At 34.7% G+C, this 17,430-nt stretch overlaps 3 protein-coding genes across 10 annotated transcripts; 2 read left to right on the plus strand and 1 right to left on the minus strand.

Moving 5' to 3' along the window:
- Positions 1 to 732: 732 nt before the first annotated feature.
- On the plus strand, positions 733 to 5,882 carry LOC112697712 (subtilisin-like protease SBT2.6). 6 transcript variants are annotated; one of them, XM_025751014.3, is made up of 12 exons: positions 733 to 1,076; positions 1,229 to 1,309; positions 1,441 to 1,649; positions 1,997 to 2,141; positions 2,245 to 2,639; positions 2,905 to 3,000; positions 3,086 to 3,158; positions 3,344 to 3,629; positions 4,083 to 4,408; positions 4,521 to 4,788; positions 4,868 to 5,149; positions 5,263 to 5,882. In XM_025751014.3, the coding sequence occupies exons 3-12, from the start codon at positions 1,474 to 1,476 to the stop codon at positions 5,667 to 5,669; spliced, it is 2,454 nt and encodes an 817-aa protein (XP_025606799.1). In that variant the 5' UTR covers positions 733 to 1,076; positions 1,229 to 1,309; positions 1,441 to 1,473; the 3' UTR covers positions 5,670 to 5,882. The 6 variants fall into 6 exon arrangements, with proteins under 6 accessions (XP_025606799.1, XP_025606813.1, XP_072056033.1 ...); XM_025751028.3 differs by having other exon boundaries at positions 734 to 1,076; positions 1,403 to 1,649; XM_072199932.1 differs by having other exon boundaries at positions 736 to 1,076; positions 1,843 to 2,141.
- A 687-nt stretch (positions 5,883 to 6,569) lies between these two features.
- Positions 6,570 to 10,141, plus strand: LOC112697728 (oxysterol-binding protein-related protein 4B). 3 transcript variants are annotated; one of them, XM_025751047.3, is made up of 7 exons: positions 6,570 to 6,728; positions 7,625 to 7,783; positions 8,037 to 8,282; positions 8,673 to 8,769; positions 8,910 to 9,192; positions 9,268 to 9,370; positions 9,679 to 10,141. In XM_025751047.3, the coding sequence occupies exons 1-7, from the start codon at positions 6,726 to 6,728 to the stop codon at positions 9,931 to 9,933; spliced, it is 1,146 nt and encodes a 381-aa protein (XP_025606832.1). In that variant the 5' UTR covers positions 6,570 to 6,725; the 3' UTR covers positions 9,934 to 10,141. The 3 variants fall into 3 exon arrangements, with proteins under 3 accessions (XP_025606832.1, XP_025606824.1, XP_072056049.1); XM_025751039.3 differs by having other exon boundaries at positions 6,585 to 6,728; positions 7,611 to 7,783; XM_072199948.1 differs by lacking the exon at positions 6,570 to 6,728 and adding an exon at positions 7,385 to 7,449 and having other exon boundaries at positions 7,611 to 7,783.
- Positions 10,142 to 10,304: 163 nt separating this feature from the next.
- Positions 10,305 to 11,359, minus strand: LOC112697744 (uncharacterized). Its single transcript, XM_025751059.3, has one exon. The coding sequence runs from the start codon at positions 11,230 to 11,232 to the stop codon at positions 10,528 to 10,530; it is 705 nt and encodes a 234-aa protein (XP_025606844.1). The 5' UTR covers positions 11,233 to 11,359; the 3' UTR covers positions 10,305 to 10,527.
- Positions 11,360 to 17,430: the final 6,071 nt, after the last annotated feature.

The raw sequence follows: 17,430 nt of genomic DNA on the forward strand, positions 1-17,430 counted from the left end.
TTTATGTAAAATTAATAGTTAAAAATTAATAGCTAATAATTTAATTAAACTTATTAAACTATTTAATAATTTTTAAATATCAATTTCATATAAAAACAACAAGTATCCTAGTTTCACTTTTATTTATAGAAAGAATGATAAATAGATCCTGATTTTTTATTTCGAAAATACATAAATTCTCAATTAATTAAAATTATAAAAATATTTTTCATTTTCTAAAAAACGAGACATATAAATCCCTCCAAAAAACTTATTTATTCTTATATATTTTAGATGAAATAACTTAAATATCTCAAATTTTAAAAACTAAAAAATATTTTTATATTTTTAATTAATTTCACATATCTATTTACCTTTTTCTCTTATTTATATATGTTTCCAACTCAATTTTAACCTGACATTAATTAATTTTTTTTTTTTTTTTGGTTTCCCACGGTATCCCCCAACCCGGCAGGTCAAGGACTAATCCGTCGCGGTACTGAGCTCCATTTAAGGGTTTGCCGCTGGCCAATGGGTTGCTGCATGCACAAGGCGGGATTCGAACATTAATTAATTAATTAATAATAAAGGAATATTGATTTTCTCCGGCCCTATGATTTCGGACACGCGTTAACTCCACCAACCGGGGAAGAGGGGCATTAGCGTCTTTTCACCTCAACTGTCTCCGACAGCCTGCGCGCGAATGTCACCTTTCCATCGCCATATATTAATTCTCCGAGATGCAACGAAAACCACAGCCTCCCAATTTTGATTAATTTGAGTAAAAATAAAAGTAACAATGATTTCATTAATTAATAAAATCGCAAACAAAATGATATCCATAATCATGATAAATAATGAATAATTATTTAATTAATTAACTTTAATTTAATCTAATATTTCTCTGCATCAGCATCATGTTCGGGTCATTGTCTGCTCTATGATCTTGCTTTACTCACTCACTCACTCCCAAATTCATACTTTAATCAAACCCTAACTTAACACTCTCACTCTTCACTTTCACTCTCTGCCATTGTTTTCTTCTTCATGCTCATCTTTCACCGTTAGATCTCTCAAGATCAGTGTTTTATTGCAATGTGAGTGAGTCAACTCATTGCAATTAGCGTGTGTGTTAATCATCAAACTTTTTGGATTTCACTCTTTTTCTGCTTTTTTGGTACGATCTTATGCTTTGATTCTTTGCTTCGCCTTCTTCATTACTTAACTGTTTGGTTGTGTCTATTTTCAGCTTCACGTGCTCTGTTTTTTGTTCCTTTTTGTTTGGAGTAGATGTGAGCTGGAGCTTGTTACTCGGATCAGTGTCACATTGGTAAAGTTTGTTTCTTTAACTGATTTACTCAAATGGCGTGTTTCTATTTTCAGCTTCAGATATGGAACTAACCTTCTTTCTTTGTTTTTTCAGTCTAACTCAACTGTCTCATTATTTGGATTGTGAAACAGATCTCGTGGATGTGAAGTATCGGAGTTGGCACAATGAGGTTGTTGGAGTTTGGGTGTCTGGTTGCAGTTCTATGTGGTCTTCTTGTGTCTGTGAAAGCTGAGATTTACATCGTAACTGTTGAAGGTGAACCTGTTATTAGTTATGGAGGTGGAATTGATGGTTTTGAAGCTACTGCTGTTGAATCTGATGAGAAGATTGATACCAATAGGTAGGTACTTGCAATTACATTTTCCTATGAATTTTCCATTTTTTGTTTTTTCCAATGACATGTAAATATGTTTTGAGGAGGCTAATTAATATGATGAATTCTCCTTTGGTGAAATTAACCTTCCAAATCTAAATTATATGGAAAGTTTAGATAATTATTCTTTATATGTAACTCGTGAACAATTTATTTGCAGCTGATGCTCTCTCTTATCTTTAAGGAAAGTAATACAATAATCACCTTGCACTCTGTTATGAACCAAGATCAATTATGTTTTTAATGAATTTGTTTCCAACGCTATTTTCTCCTCTAGTATGTGATGAACCAACAATATTATAAACTTCTTCCAGTGAATTGGTTACTTCATATGCTCACCATCTTGAGAAAAAACATGATATGCTTCTGGGGATGCTGTTCGAACCTGGGACGTACAAGAAACTCTATAGTTATCGGCATCTGATAAATGGGTTTGCTGTTCATATTTCCCCAGAACAGGTGAAGTCTTGTCTTATCTTTTTACTAATGTAAGTCAAAAGTAAGATATTTTAAATTTGTTTCCTCACTCTAATTTCCTTGTGTTATCCCTGGATATTAGTAGGCAGAAACTCTAAGACATGCACCTGGAGTGAAATCTGTTGAGAGGGACTGGAAAGTGAAGAGACTCACAACACATACACCGCAGTTTCTTGGGCTTCCAACTGGAGTGTGGCCAACAGGAGGTGGCTTTGACCGGGCCGGAGAAGACATTGTGATTGGATTTGTGGATTCAGGGATCTATCCTCACCATCCAAGCTTTGCAACTCATAACACAGAACCATATGAGCCAGTTCCAAAGTACAGAGGAAAATGTGAAATTGATCCAGATACTAAAAAAAACTACTGTAACGGGAAGATTGTTGGAGCACAACATTTTGCTCAAGCTGCAATAGCTGCCGGGGCATTTAACCCTTCGATGGATCTTGCATCTCCTCTAGATGGAGATGGACATGGAAGGTTAGGCCCTGCTACCTTCTTTAAAATTACTAACTTGTTTCCTTGGAATCCCTCCGACCTTACCATGCCTACAAAATGCATTGAAAGAGAACATAATGTGTCATTTCCAGCTTATGAGCAAATCATGAAATCAACTTACTGTAGTCCTTCATGAAGTTGATGGTATTGTTGTATTAACATTCATGGAGTTGTGCTTAAAGCCATATATTCTTTGATAGCATTCTCTTAACAATTCCTGTGTTTTCCTTGCATCTTAATCTGGCAGTCATACAGCCTCTATAGCTGCTGGAAATAATGGAATTCCTGTGAGGATGCATGGCCACGAATTTGGTAGAGCAAGTGGAATGGCTCCTCGTGCCAGGTGAGGAATAATGCCCCTAACTGATTAAAAATCAGGAACTACACTCCTTCCTGTTTCACTAGAGACTTGGTGTATTTGTGTTCAGAATTGCTGTGTACAAGGCACTCTACAGATTATTTGGAGGATTTATTGCAGACGTAGTTGCTGCAATCGATCAGGTATATAAGTATTTTACTCCTCTAGTTAAGAAATCTGGATTATTTATTAAGAACTCTATCACATAAGCACTTTTAAAAGGCTGTAAATAAATATAAGATTAAAAGCTTTCATTATTGGATTATCTTGTACTTTTTGTGTTATTCTATCTCAGCCTTCCTAATTAAAAAGTTTGGAGAGTCAACAGGCTGTATACGATGGAGTGGATATACTCAGCCTTTCAGTTGGACCGAACAGTCCTCCAGCAGCCACCAAAACCACATTTTTGAACCCTTTTGATGCTACACTTCTTGGAGCTGTGAAAGCTGGTGTATTTGTTGCACAGGCTGCTGGAAATGGTGGTCCTTTTCCTAAAACAATGGTTTCATATAGCCCATGGATAGCCTCTGTAGCAGCTGCAATTGATGATCGTAGATACAAAAACCATTTGACCCTTGGAAATGGAAAAGTCTTAGCTGGAATTGGGTTATCACGTAAGTTCTCTATGCTTCTCTGCTTATCTGATCACATTAACCTGTATTGTTGTGTACCACCACAAGAATACAAAACCAAAAGAAATAGTATATACATTATCATTGTTAAGTAGATTTTACAGGCAAAGTTGTATCAAACTAGTTACCATAATATATATCTTCTGGAGATTTATGATCAATATATACATTTTTCACAATTTGCAAAATCATGCACAAAGTGCTATGAAATGTTAGCATGTAGGGATTTCCTGATTTAGCTATGAATTATATGTCGCTTGCAAAGTAAATTCTTTAGTTCCCCCTCAAGTGTTTAGGCCCCTTCAATATTATAGCTGCTAACACCCCAAAACATAATTACATGGCTGTGAACAGTTCTCTCGTTGGTAGTTAGTTTCCCTTATACTCTCACTAGTTAATCACTACTCAATCTGTCACCTGTATTGGCTTGTGCAGCTGCTACACATTTAAACGAATCGTACACATTGGTTGCTGCAAATGATGTGCTGCTAGATTCTTCAGTGATGAAGTTCAGCCCCACAGATTGCCAGAGACCAGAACTTCTAAACAAGAGACTGATAGAGGGCAAAATTCTTCTCTGTGGATACTCTTTCAACTTCATTTCTGGTTCAGCATCAATAAAGAAAGTCTCAGAAACAGCAAAGGCCCTTGGTGCAGTTGGATTTGTTCTTTGTGTTGAAAACGTTTCCCCAGAAACAAGATTTGACCCAGTTCCTGTTGGCCTTCCTGGGATTGTTATCGTAGATGTCAGAAACTCAAAGGTCCCCCTATATTTAGTTCTCCTTGTTCCACTTTTTAATCAGCAATTTTGGTTTTGTTTTGATCACCAAGTATACCTCATTGATAATGTGATTTGCTATTTGCAACTTTCAGGAACTTGTTGATTATTATAATATTTCTACACCAAGAGATTGGACCGGACGAGTTAAGAGTTTCACAGGGAAAGGTAAAATTGGAGATGGTTTGATGCCTATCCTCCATAAATCTGCACCACAGGTAGCTTTATTCTCAGCTCGAGGGCCGAATATAAAGGACTTCAGCTTCCAAGAGGCAGATCTCCTCAAACCAGATATATTAGCTCCCGGTTCATTGATTTGGGCTGCTTGGAGTCCAAATGGTACCGATGAGCCAAATTATGTTGGTAAGTATGGATGAAAATTAAGAGAAAAACTAAATTTAAATGATATTATTTCTTTAAGCACTTTTTGTGGTTTGAGCAGGTGAGGGATTTGCCATGATATCTGGAACTAGTATGTCTGCGCCGCATATAGCTGGCATTGCTGCTCTTATAAAGCAGAAGCATCCACATTGGAGCCCTGCTGCCATTAAATCAGCCTTGATGACGACAACATCGACATTAGATAGAGCAGGGAATCCTCTTCTAGCTCAACAAGCTTCTGAAACAGGAACTACAAAGCTTGTTAAAGCTACTCCGTTTGATTATGGAAGTGGACATGTTGATCCAAGAGCTGCATTGGACCCTGGGCTGATCTTTGATGCAGGTTTGATTTCTTCTTCTGTAAGTTAACTAATTTCTTTTGCTTTTAGAGCAAGGAGGAAAGCTAAAACAATGTTAAATGCTTCATCAATTTGGCTGTTCATATTCATTTTGCAGGATATGAGGATTATCTAGGCTTTTTGTGCACAACACCAGGCATTGATGTTCATGAGATAAGGAACTACACTCACACACCATGTAACAAAACAATGGGCAAACCATCAAACTTAAACACCCCATCAATAACAATTTCCCATCTTGTGAGAACTCAAACAGTCACTCGAACTGTCACGAATGTTGCCGAGGAAGAAACCTACATGATCACAGCCAGAATGGATCCGGCTGTTGCCATTGATGTCAACCCTCCTGCGATGACCGTCAGAGCAGGCGCATCACGCAAGTTCTCCGTGACGCTCACCGTTCGAAGAGTGACCGGAACCTATAGTTTCGGAGAGGTTCTAATGAAAGGTAGCAGAGGTCACAAAGTAAGGATCCCAGTTCTGGCAAATGGATACCCTCGATAGCTTGGTTCCATCATCAAGGAAAAGCAATGTTTGTAATATTCTTTATAACTTGTGGGGAATAAGGTGTGGTGCTATATTTATTCTTCTACATATAACATAATATCATGTAATATTTAATAGATGTAAAGGGTAAGAAGGGGTGAGGGGGTGGCTCCTAGTTTCTTCCACATATAAAGTTTTGCTTATATATCATTGTCTAGTGATTTGTTGCAATGCTTCTTGATGATTCCCCCATAGTTTCTTGCTTGCTGCAGAATAATAAAGTATCAAATGAGGTATAAATGGCTATTCCTAACATGAAAACCTCCTCCAAAGTTTATAGTGAGTTAAAGTGATGGTTGTTGAAATCCATGGCAACTAAGCCAAAAACAGCACTAGGAATTTGTAGTTCACATGTAATGTATAGAAGTCTGTAATACAATGATCTGTTATGAAGTGTTCACTGTTTTACTGAAGAATTGGAGGTTAACAAGCTAAAACTGCTTAAAAATCCACTATTTATTTTATGAGAATTGAAATTGTAATGTGAAAGCCATCCACGTGAAAAGATACTATTAAAAAGCAAATCACTTTTTCTATATAATCAAGACAAATCACCTTTTATACTATTAAAAATAGAATTTAATTTTAATGTACTATTCATATAAAAAAATTTTATATATACAATCAATTATGTATTTAAATAATTAATTTTTAAATTTTGTTACTTAAAAATTCGTTAAAATTCATGAATCGGACATAATTATTATGTAAGACTGTATTTAAATAATTAATTTTTAAATTTTGTTACTTAAAAATTCGTTAAAATTCATGAATCCGACATAATTATTATGTAAGACTGTTGATCGTATATTAAAATTAAATTCTTAAAAAAATTTTAAAAGTATGAATCCATGCTTAGGTAGGTAGCTATACACTTATACAGAGTATAAAATAGTGGAGCTTTGATCTCACACCTCAGTTTCTGTCTCAAAATAACAGAACAGAACAGAGCAGAACAGAACAAACCTGCTTCTTCTCCTTGTTCTCCTCCTTAGCTTCTCCAATAATTTTGAGATGGTATGTCCTCTTCCTTTCTCTCAGTTTCCATGTCTCTTAACTTATGCATACATGTGTGGGTAAGTATATGTTTTCACGTTTACGTATATCAGAATTAGTGGCGGTTTTCACTTTTCCGGCAGTCACCTAATCAACAAGGTTGTTTTCCTTTTGAAATTCGATTATTGCTAATGATGATGAGTTTTATAACTTTGTATTTCAATGTATGATTAATTAGTTAAAGAAAAAGCATAGAAAGCAACTTTTAGTTAGTCAACGTTAGTCAACTTTAGAGTTTAGAATTTATGATTTAGGGTATAGGATGAAGCGTTTATAATTTAGAATCTAGAATTTAAGAGAAAAAATGATTACTTAGTATTACTGTTAATTAAGTAAATATATAATGTAGTGCACGATGGACACGTGCAACTGCAAGCTTAGTTGTTTAATCTCCATTCTCCAATTAACCATTTTCACTTCATGTCTATTTTCAAAATGGTTGCGTAGCTTGTAAGCGAACCATCCTTATTACTGCACAAATCTTTATCTTATCACTATTCTCTTACTACTAATAATAATAATAACAATAATAATTATTTTTATTTGTTGTTAAATCATAAATGTTTATTTGAACATATTTTCTGCAGCATCTTTTTGTGTTTGTATATTTTCAGAATAATAAATAAGATACATAAACGTCTTGTTCAGAAAAAAAATTGTTCAAATAATATTGTCGAAGAATGTAAGTAATTCTATAAGGTCAAACTTTGATTTCATGGAATTTACTTTTGTTATCTAACATAATCTAAGTATAAATATGGTATAGCAAGTGTAACATCCCTGCAGTTTGTGAAACTGCAGAATCCATATTTGTTGAGAACTATGAATAGGTAATATTTGTAGTGGTGGGGATGCAGGTTGCAGAACAGAAGGACACAAAAGTTGTTCTGACTAAACCATTCTCATTAGGAAGTGGATCAGTTTCAGACCCAGCTTATGGAGCCCCTAGTCTCCTAAAACGTGTCTTAACCCTTTTTAAAAATGTGAGGCTAGGATCAGATCTCACAAAATTCCAGGCAAGTTCTCTCATGCATTTTTACTTTAACTAAAACAACTTAAAACAATGCATATTGTGTTTCTGTAATTGTTAACAACTAACACTGTCTCAAGATGATAGTATTTCTATCTAACTATCTTTGTCTTGCATCTTACAATTTGCACTGCTTGCCATGTTTCTTACTTTCTTTGGTGATTTTGGCAACTTACATTTGGCACTGTAAACAACACCTTAGTGTAATTGTGTCACATGTTGGCTTATGTATAATGCAGCTGCCACCTATGTTTAATATCCCAAAGTCTCAACTTCAGTGCTATGGTGAATCAGTGTATAGCACAGGTTTGGATATGCTGAGCAGATGCAACAGTGGGGAGAGTCCTCTGGAGAGGTTCACCTCTGTGGTGGCATGGAGCATATCCACCACACGCCCTTCTCCTTTTGGGATTGCACCCTATAATCCTATTCTTGGAGAGACTCACCATGTCTCAAAAGGAAATCTTCATGTCCTACTAGAGCAGGTACATTGCATTTATCTCTCCTCGAGTTTGGCGATATTGTTTTCACACTACTTTTCTGAGATTTAGATCGTATGACAGTGGAAACTCACATGTAATTGTTTTCATCTGAAGTTGACAGTTGAAAATCGTTAGATTGTAATTTAGTCAAGCATGTCAAATCATCTGACGATTCTCAACTATTAACTTTACATTAAGACAATTGCTTGTGTGAGTCTCTAGTCTCCACCTTGTATGACACTACACTCTATTAGGTCTAACAAATTAAGGAATGTTGTGTGTATTATTACTGAAAATCTTAGAGAACATCGATGTATAATCTGCTATGAGCTTATCTTTAATTAATGAGAAGTTTAGATATGGTAGGATTCTTACATTTCCATCTCTTTTAAGGTTTCACACAACCCTCCTGTATCAGCCCTCCATGCAACAGATGAGAAGGAAAACATTGAAATGATATGGTGCCAGCAACCCGTTCCAAGATTTCGTGGTAATCTTATTCCCTTTCAATTTTCTAGGAACATATCTAAAATCTGCACAAGCTCATTATCAGAAATATGTAGTGAGTAAAATTCATAATCTGAATGTAGCAGTTAATTAATCAGAAATGTTCTCAAACTAACTATGCAGGTACATCAGTTGAAGCTCAAGTTCTTGGTAAAAGGCAGCTGAAGCTCCTAAACCATGGTGAAACATATGAAATGAATTCTCCTAATCTTTTCATTAGAATTCTTCCGGTTCCTGGTGTTGATTGGGTCGGCAATGTTAACATAAAGTGCCTAGAGAATGGCCTAGTGGCTAAGTTATCTTACAGATCAAGTTTATTTGGTGGACATGGTAGATACATCAGAGGCCAAATCCTTGATTCTTCATCAACAAAAGTTTTGTATGAAGTTTATGGTCATTGGGATAGGTATATATTTTTTTCTTAGTGTCACAAACTTGGTTTGATTTTTCTGTATTTATGCTAAATTTCACTACTATGCAGTATTGTTCAAGTGAAGGATACTAATAATGGGAAGGAGAGAGAGATATATAATGCAAAAGAAGTCATTTCAGAGCTCCAAGCTCCTATTGTCAAAGATGCTAAGGTAATTAACTTCTATTCTAAAGATATATTATCATATTATTATTTTAATGATGAATGTACTCACAAGTCAGAAAATGATGTTTCTTTCTCTTTGAACATTTTCAAACTCACGTGCTGACATATCAAGACAATTAAAATGAAAATAGGCAACTTCTATTTTAAATATTCAGCATACATTTGAAGTTGGACTGGTAGCTGCATGTATAGGCTGTCACAGAAACACCAAACAACTCAGTGTTAGAGATTTAGGTGTACATATCATGGTGTCTTGAATGTGACATGAGATGTTGTGTTGTGTTGATCTATCAGAGTGTGTGGCCAACAGAATCAGGAGTTGTTTGGGGTGAATTGAGCCAAGCAATTCTAAACAAAGAGTGGGAGAAAGCAAGAGAAGCAAAACAAGCTGTGGAAGAAAGACAGAGGAACATGTCCAGAGAAAGAGAGACACAAGGATTGTACACTTGGACTCCTAAGAACTTTGTGGTGTCTTACAGTAAAGAAGCTGGCTGGGAATGTTCACCAATTCATAAATTGGTCCCTCCTGCTCCCATCATAGCACAATAATTATTCTCCTTCATTATATGTATTATCATATGATAGCTCAAAATTTGAAGATGTCTTTAGTTTTTGCTCAAACACCGAAAATGAATTATTAAAATATACAAATATGAAAGTGGGGCATCTTTGTTAATTAGCAGTATATGTTAGCTGCAAAATTACAAACTACAAATGGAATATAACTTTGATATTGTCAAATTTCATCAACAACTAACCGAGTTGTTTTGTTGCAAAATGGAACAATTCTGCCTGATATGTATATATTATGCATGTTTATCAAATAAAAAAATTGAATAATAATTTAAAACACCATAATTTCTCATTGAGTTCATCATGTTCGACAAGACATTATTGAACTCGTCAAGCAGCTAGCAGGATAAACAATAACAGCAGCAGCATCATACTACTCCTTCAATTCCATATTAATAGTAGTTTTGAAATGTTTTATTACATTCATAAATCAATACAGTTGTAAGACACTAAGACATTAACCAATATATTGGTAGCAAATACATTGATTTATGGATGTATTAAAAAATGTCAAAATGATTACAAGGAATATATAGAAAGAGTAAACAAGGAAATTTATAGTATTATATATCATGACATGTACTTTATGCACCTCTTCCTATCTGGTTGTCTTGATCCATTAATCTCTTGCAAAAACAAATCATTCTCTTGCAAGTCAGATTCACTTCTCCATGTAAAAGATGATATCAGAGAACCATTCTCCTGCAAATCCGATTCACTTCTCTTTGTAAATGATTTCTCCTTTATAGTGTCCAAGATAGGCTTCCATGGCTGCTGCATCACCCTATAAACACTCCCTTTTTCTTCACCCATCACCCCAACAACACTATTTGAAGGAGAAGAAGTAATAATAGGATTCCAAACCTGTGTTTGGCAAGACAAAAAACCTTCTTTCATGGACTTATTTTTATTAGTATTATTACTACTATAATCCAAACATGGCCTTGTTCTGGCAATTGCATTGAGCCTCTTAGCAAGTGAAGCCAAGTCAACAGGGGAAACATCAGCATGAAGAATTGAATATGGAAGCATGAAATAAATTTGACCAGGTTGAAGTTGTGCATCTTCCTTCAATGACATTGAAGATGAACAAGATGATAGAAGCTGAATTGCTGTGCAAACAAAGTACTGCTTTGTGCTGCTGCCTACACCAAAAATAACTTGTCCTGCTGAGATTGGTTCATCAAATTCTTCAACATGTCCATTCAGATGAACCACACGGATGCTCTTGAAATTTGAGGATGATCTTGCTCCACAAGAAAAACAAGCCCCCATTTTTTTCTTTCTTCTCTCTGATAACTGATATGATGAATTGATGATTCTTTAATTTCACAAAAAAGTTCTATTGAGTGTTGAGTTTTATAGTGATGCCTATTCGGCTTACATATGATAGAAAACTATGGAGGCCGTTGACTTTTTAGACTGAAAATATATACTTATCAACATGTTAGTGTATAAAAAATATTAACTATTAAATAAAATACGGTGAAAACTCACATCCAGTTAGTTAAGAATTGTTAGATTATAATTTAGTCAAATCTATCAAATTATCTAACGGTTCTTAACTATTAACTTCACATAAAAATAAATGTACGTGAGTCTCTACCATAAAATATATATTAGTATGTATATAATATTTTTGTAAATTTTGATGCATTCACGATCTATATCGTCGTGCAATCACAACCATTTTTTTAAATAATCATTCATGCGATCAATATAAAAGATAATTATTTTTGTTAACGTGGCGTTATATAATTAGATATACGTGTGACAGTTCATCAAAATTAAATTCAAATTTTATACTCAAGGTAAAATTCAGATGAATAATACTAAGTGTATAATAATAAAATTAGTTACTAATATAGAATATATCTTAAAATATAAAATATATATTAAAAATAAATTAAATGATATATATTTATATATAAATATATAATAACTAATATAATTGATTGATTTTAGTATGCATATCATTTTTGGATTTGAATTCTTGATATTATACACTTTTACCATTTAAATACTATTTAAAATTAAATATAAGGCTTATTTTTAGATATACAAACAGTAGGTTTAGTGTTATTAATTATTTGATATTTTGAATGGATAGATAAAGTGGATAAAATTTTCCTTTTTGGAAAATGAAATGGATGGCTTTTTCTTCTGACTTTGTCTGTATGTATATCTACCTCCATGCACCAATCAGTGACACGAAAGGCTACCTTTCTTTTTGTGCAACTTGCATATATCAACATGTGGTTTCATAATTAGGTTTTAGACTATGCTATTTGTACACTAAAAATAATTATTAAAATTAATTATTAAAATATAAAATATATATTAAAATATAAATATACATTACAAATAACTGATTTTGATATATAAATAATATTTTTGATAGGCTTTATATGATTATTATTATTATTATTGTGCATTATTTTATTAGTAGAATAAGAAAGCTTAGCTTGTTGCCAAAAGGGAAATGGAGAATAAGCAACGACATGATCTCTAGGTTACTTGTTTAATTTACTAGTGAAGTTGACATCTTATCTTGTTTCATTAATTAATTCTGTTTTATTATACATGTGATAATGCATGTCAAGTTTGAATAGTAGTGTTATTTTAATGATTATATATTCAAGTTTCAAAACAACATAGTACTTTTTTTTTCTTTTTTAAATTGGTGGTGTAAATCAATTCGTTCATAAACAAGATAGCGTTTAGCACTTGGTCCAAATACAATCAATTAACAGACATTAGTTTAAGTATTTATAATATCACACATTTAATGAGTTTAATATGTGTATATTATCGTTTTATATGGTTGTATAATTACATTCGTTTTTTATGATTATTTATGTAATTAATATAAAATATAATTATTTTTATTAATATAATATTATATAATTAAAAATATATATAATTATTTTACATTGATAACTTATTAAAATTAAATTCCACACTTAATATGCAAAAATAGTATAAAAAAGAAGAAGAAGAAGAAGAAAGCATAGGTAGTAGTTTGTATGGTTGCGGCATTGAAACCAATTATTAAACTTAGTTTGCATGCAATGATTTAAGTATCCTCCATCACTTGGCTTTTGACTTTTTGTTATTAAAAGGTGGAGAAGGGATAGAATCAGCTAAGGTTAATTATTAAACTTTTATCATTAAAAAGTCAGGTTTACTCGAAAACTTGACTGGTTAACCAGCTTATTAATAAACGAAACAATTAAATAAATAAGTATTAATAATTTTTCTTCATATACTTTTGACAAAAATTAATAAATAAATAGTAAATAATGAAAATTTTAATTTAAAAGTTTAGAATTTAATAGTAAATAATGAAAGTTTAGAATTTAGTATGGTGGCTTTTGAGATTAAAGAGCTTGCAAATTAAATGTAGCTCAATTTAACATGTATATTAATAATTTGACAAACTCGCAACTTTGTCGGTTTTGTGTTGCTTGCCCTTGGACTTGGTATCTAAATTTGACCAATATGGACATGCATTAATTAGAATCGTGATATATAGTGTGAAAATGAATACAATTATTGATTAAAGTATACAAAATGGACATTATGAGTGTGGCCGCCTAATTATTGTATTTTGTTTGTAAGTTTATGATTTGATATTTTGATTCAATCTAAGGACTTGTTTTTATTTTAGGGAAATGTACGTAAACAAATAAAAGGAGTGAAAGGTTTATGTGATTGTAACAATTGAAATCTTGTTATCTGTATGTCCATTTTTTATATTATGTAATCTGTGGGAGTTAGTTATGGTTTAGGGTTTATATGTAAATTATGGCAGCTAGCAACGGTTTAGTAAGGAGAAGTTTTGAACATAAATTATGGTAGGCCACCACGGTTTAGGAAGGTAGAAATAAACTCAAAAAAGCTATAGCCAGCCACGGTTTATGAAGAATTTTTTAAACTCATAAATCCTTGTAGGCAGCCACGGTTTATGTGGAGAAGAATTCTATAAATATATGAGCACGATTGAAACTTGTGAAGAGATCATTATCACACAATGGCAAGTGAGGAAGAGAGTTTTCTTGTGTTAGTGCATTGCTCTGGAAAAATTAAAAGAAGCAAAAAATATGATGTCAAGTTCACCGACAGAGAACCGTTGAGTGTATTCATCAGTTCATCAAACACTTTGTCCGATGTAAAGAACAGCATCTTGCAGAAGCTTGGGGTATTTGAGAGCAAGTGGGTGAAGAAGCTATTCTACAAGATTCCAATCGCAGTTGTGTCGACCGGTGTTAAGTATGATACGTTTGTGCTAGAGGCTGATGAAGATATTAGGGTTCTGTTTCATTGTGTTAGGAGTTTTCCGGAGGTCAGAATACACGAGCTGTATGCGAAGTTGGATGTTGGTGTCGATAGTTCTGGGATATCAGCTCCAGTTCATAGCTCGACTACCGCCGGCAGTGCGTCTAGTTTGATGCCTGCGGCCGGGCCATCTGTTCTGCAGGTTGCATCCCCTTCCTTTGCGGCTGATTTAGATCGAACGGAGGCAGTTGGTTCTGTACCGTTGGAGAATCTTGGGGTCTGGCAGCAGGCATTTGAGGCGGATACCGGTGGTGGCATAATTCATGAAGAACAAGGCTTCGGGGAACCTGATCGAGTAGAGAATGCAATGCAGGACGATGACTCTGACCAGGAGCCTGTAGATATCATTGGGGACAGTGATGATGACATAGGTCCCAATCCACATGCACATCATAGGCCTTTAAGTTCTGGCACACAGCAGTACCTTTCACACTTCTCTACTCTAAACTTGGAGGCTCTGGGTCAACAGGCGGACGGAGGTGCTACAATTGGGGATTCTTCTACAGAATTTTAGATTGGGTAATCGTTCCAAAATAAAGATGAAGCTGTTCTGAGTGTGAAGGACTATAGCATCCGTCGAGATTTTGAGTACCGAGTCTTGGAATCGGATCATCTGAAGTATCATGGAAAATGCAAGGAGTTTGACAAGGATTGTAGTTGGTTGATTCGGATATCACTTCGTGCAGGAAAGGGCACTTGGGAGGTTAGGAGGTACAACGGTCCGCACACTTGCTTGGCCACCTCCATTTTCAGTGATCACTGTCAGCTTGATTACCACGTTATCTGTGCGAAGATTTTTCTGTTGGTTAGGGCGGATGCTGCGGTAACGATAAAGGTCTTGCAACAAGCAACCGAAGCTGATTATGGGTCCAGGCCTAGTTACAGAAAGGTTTGGATGGCAAAATAAAAGGCAGTAGCACAAATATATGGAGATTGGGAAGAGTTTCAACAAGTTCGACGGCAGTTTCAGCCTCTCTTAATTTATCTTTGAGAAAACCATTTTCAGATTTAAGAATGGTGATTTGTTGTTCAAGATCTTGGTTATCAAGCAAGAAGCATCTAATTTTTTTAGAAAGGAAGTCTATCATAAGATGAAGATATTCAGTATCAGGGTTATGAAAGACTACCTGTTCAATGTGATCTGCCATGAGCATGTTTGGGACTTGGTTTCTGATTCTTCATCATCCTCTGAGTCATTTTCCAAGTCCTCCCAGGAAGCCATCCGTCCTTTCTTCTTTCCCTTCTTTGACTTTTTCTCCTTCTTTAACTTAGGGCAATCTGATTTGAAATGCCCAGTCTCCTTGCAATTGTAGCATGTCACCTTGCTGAAATCTTTCTTTTGTTTTCTTAAGCTGCTTCCCTTGCTTCTTTCTTTGAGCTTCACCATTTTCCTAAATTTTTTTGGTAAACAACACAAATTTATTTTCAGAGGAGTTATCACTAGATTCATCATCCAAAAGGTTAGAAACAGATGTAAGAGCTATTCCTTTTCTTTTTTAATCTTTTTCAAATAAGTGTTTTCAAAAGCAAGTAAATTTTCTCTCAAGTCATCATATGTCATAGAATCAAGACCACTACTCTCAGATATTATCAATGCTTTTGTTTCCCACTCTTTTGTAAGACATCTTGAAACTCTCCTCACAAGCACAGATTCAGGATACTTAATCCCCATAGCATCCAAGCCAACAATGATGGTGTTGAATCTTTCAAACATTTCATCTATTGATTCTCCTTCCTTCATTGTGAACATTTCATATTCTCTGTTCAGCATATCTATCCTTGTCTTCTTTACTATGGTGGTTCCTTCATGAGTGAGTTGAAGTTTGTCCCAGATTACCTTTGTCGTTGTGCATCGTGATACCTGTCGGTATTCCTCAAAGCTAATTGCACAGTTGAGCAAGTTGATAGTCTTGGCATTGAGCTCCACCTTCTTTCTGTCTTCTTTGGTCCAACTAGCTTCTGGTTTAAGAGAGATTACTCCTTCAGCACTTGTGACGGTTGGAAATTGAGGACCCTCCAGGATGATCTTCCATAGTCTGTAATCTACTGCTTGCATAAAAATCTTCATTCTCTCCTTCCAATAGGTGTAGTTCTTCCCATTGAAAAGAGGAGGTCTGTTGCTTGACTATCCTTCTGTCAGATTGTAGGACACCAGATTTGAGCCACTATTTTCTGCCATCTGGATCTTTTCTCTAAGCTGCAAAGCTTGATCTCTTTGAGACCAAGATCTGATACCAATTGATGGTTTATTAGTGGCTAAGAGAAGGGGGATTGAATCTTAGCCCATTTTTCACTTAATAACAGTTGTTGTCCTTTGAAAAACTTGAGGAGATATTTTTTGTTTTTGTCTCGTGCCTAGTCATGAGACTTTTTCTTTTTGTCTCGTAACCAGTCAAGAGATATTTTTCAATTTTTTCTCCTATGCAGCAGAAACAAAAATGGAGTAGAAGAGAGAGAAAATCACACCAAGATGTATTCTGGTTCAGCTGCTAAGTGCAATGCAGCCTACATCCAGTCTCCATCACAATAATGATGGAATTTCACTATAATCATGATTACATACACCAATTCTCCCTAGGAACTACCATTCCTATTCGGGACAAGTCCATAATCTAACCCCAATCCTGAACTTGACTTGGTCACCTACCAAGCTTTCAACTGCTAAGTGCTAACCCAACTTGCAAGAAAATTTCCACAGAATCATGAAACACAACACAGATGTACAAATAACCTCTAAGGACATCTATGGCTTATTCTTTTAATTTTGTATACTCTGTCTTTTTCTGCTATATGTCTTTTTCATATAAACCTCATTGTTTGCCTTTTTTCATGAGACTCAAGACAGACAAAACTAAACAGAAAAATTACAAAATAAAAACATTGAAGGAGAAGAACTTCTGTTAGCTTGGGTAGCTATAGGAACATTGTGCTTTTTTTCTTTTCCTTGCCTCAAACCCTGGCTGTTCTCCCTTATTTATAGAAGGGGAAGCCTCCAAGGTTGAAGCTCTTGAACCGAGCCAACTTCTTCTTCTTCATGCAAAACCGGTTCGGCCAGAGAGAGAGGAGAGGAAACCGAATGCTATAACCAACAAGCAATTACCTCTATGTCTTCCCTTTACACCAAGCTTTGTCAAT

This window comes from Arachis hypogaea, chromosome 1 (assembly GCF_003086295.3).
Source record: "Arachis hypogaea cultivar Tifrunner chromosome 1, arahy.Tifrunner.gnm2.J5K5, whole genome shotgun sequence".
NCBI classification, from domain to species: Eukaryota; Viridiplantae; Streptophyta; class Magnoliopsida; order Fabales; family Fabaceae; genus Arachis; species Arachis hypogaea.

Coding starts and splice junctions, on each gene's coding strand:
- LOC112697712 (XM_025751014.3), top strand. CDS start 1,474: ATGAGGTTGTTGGAGTTTGGGTGTCTGGTTGCAGTTCTATGTGGTCTT. Junction 2,142..2,244: donor TTCATATTTCCCCAGAACAG/GTGAAGTCTTGT, acceptor GGATATTAGTAG/GCAGAAACTCTAAGACATGC. Junction 3,159..3,343: donor TAGTTGCTGCAATCGATCAG/GTATATAAGTAT, acceptor GAGAGTCAACAG/GCTGTATACGATGGAGTGGA.
- LOC112697728 (XM_025751039.3), top strand. CDS start 7,619: ATGCAGGTTGCAGAACAGAAGGACACAAAAGTTGTTCTGACTAAACCA. Junction 7,784..8,036: donor CAGATCTCACAAAATTCCAG/GCAAGTTCTCTC, acceptor TGTATAATGCAG/CTGCCACCTATGTTTAATAT. Junction 8,283..8,672: donor TTCATGTCCTACTAGAGCAG/GTACATTGCATT, acceptor ATCTCTTTTAAG/GTTTCACACAACCCTCCTGT.
- LOC112697744 (XM_025751059.3), bottom strand. CDS start 11,232: ATGGGGGCTTGTTTTTCTTGTGGAGCAAGATCATCCTCAAATTTCAAG.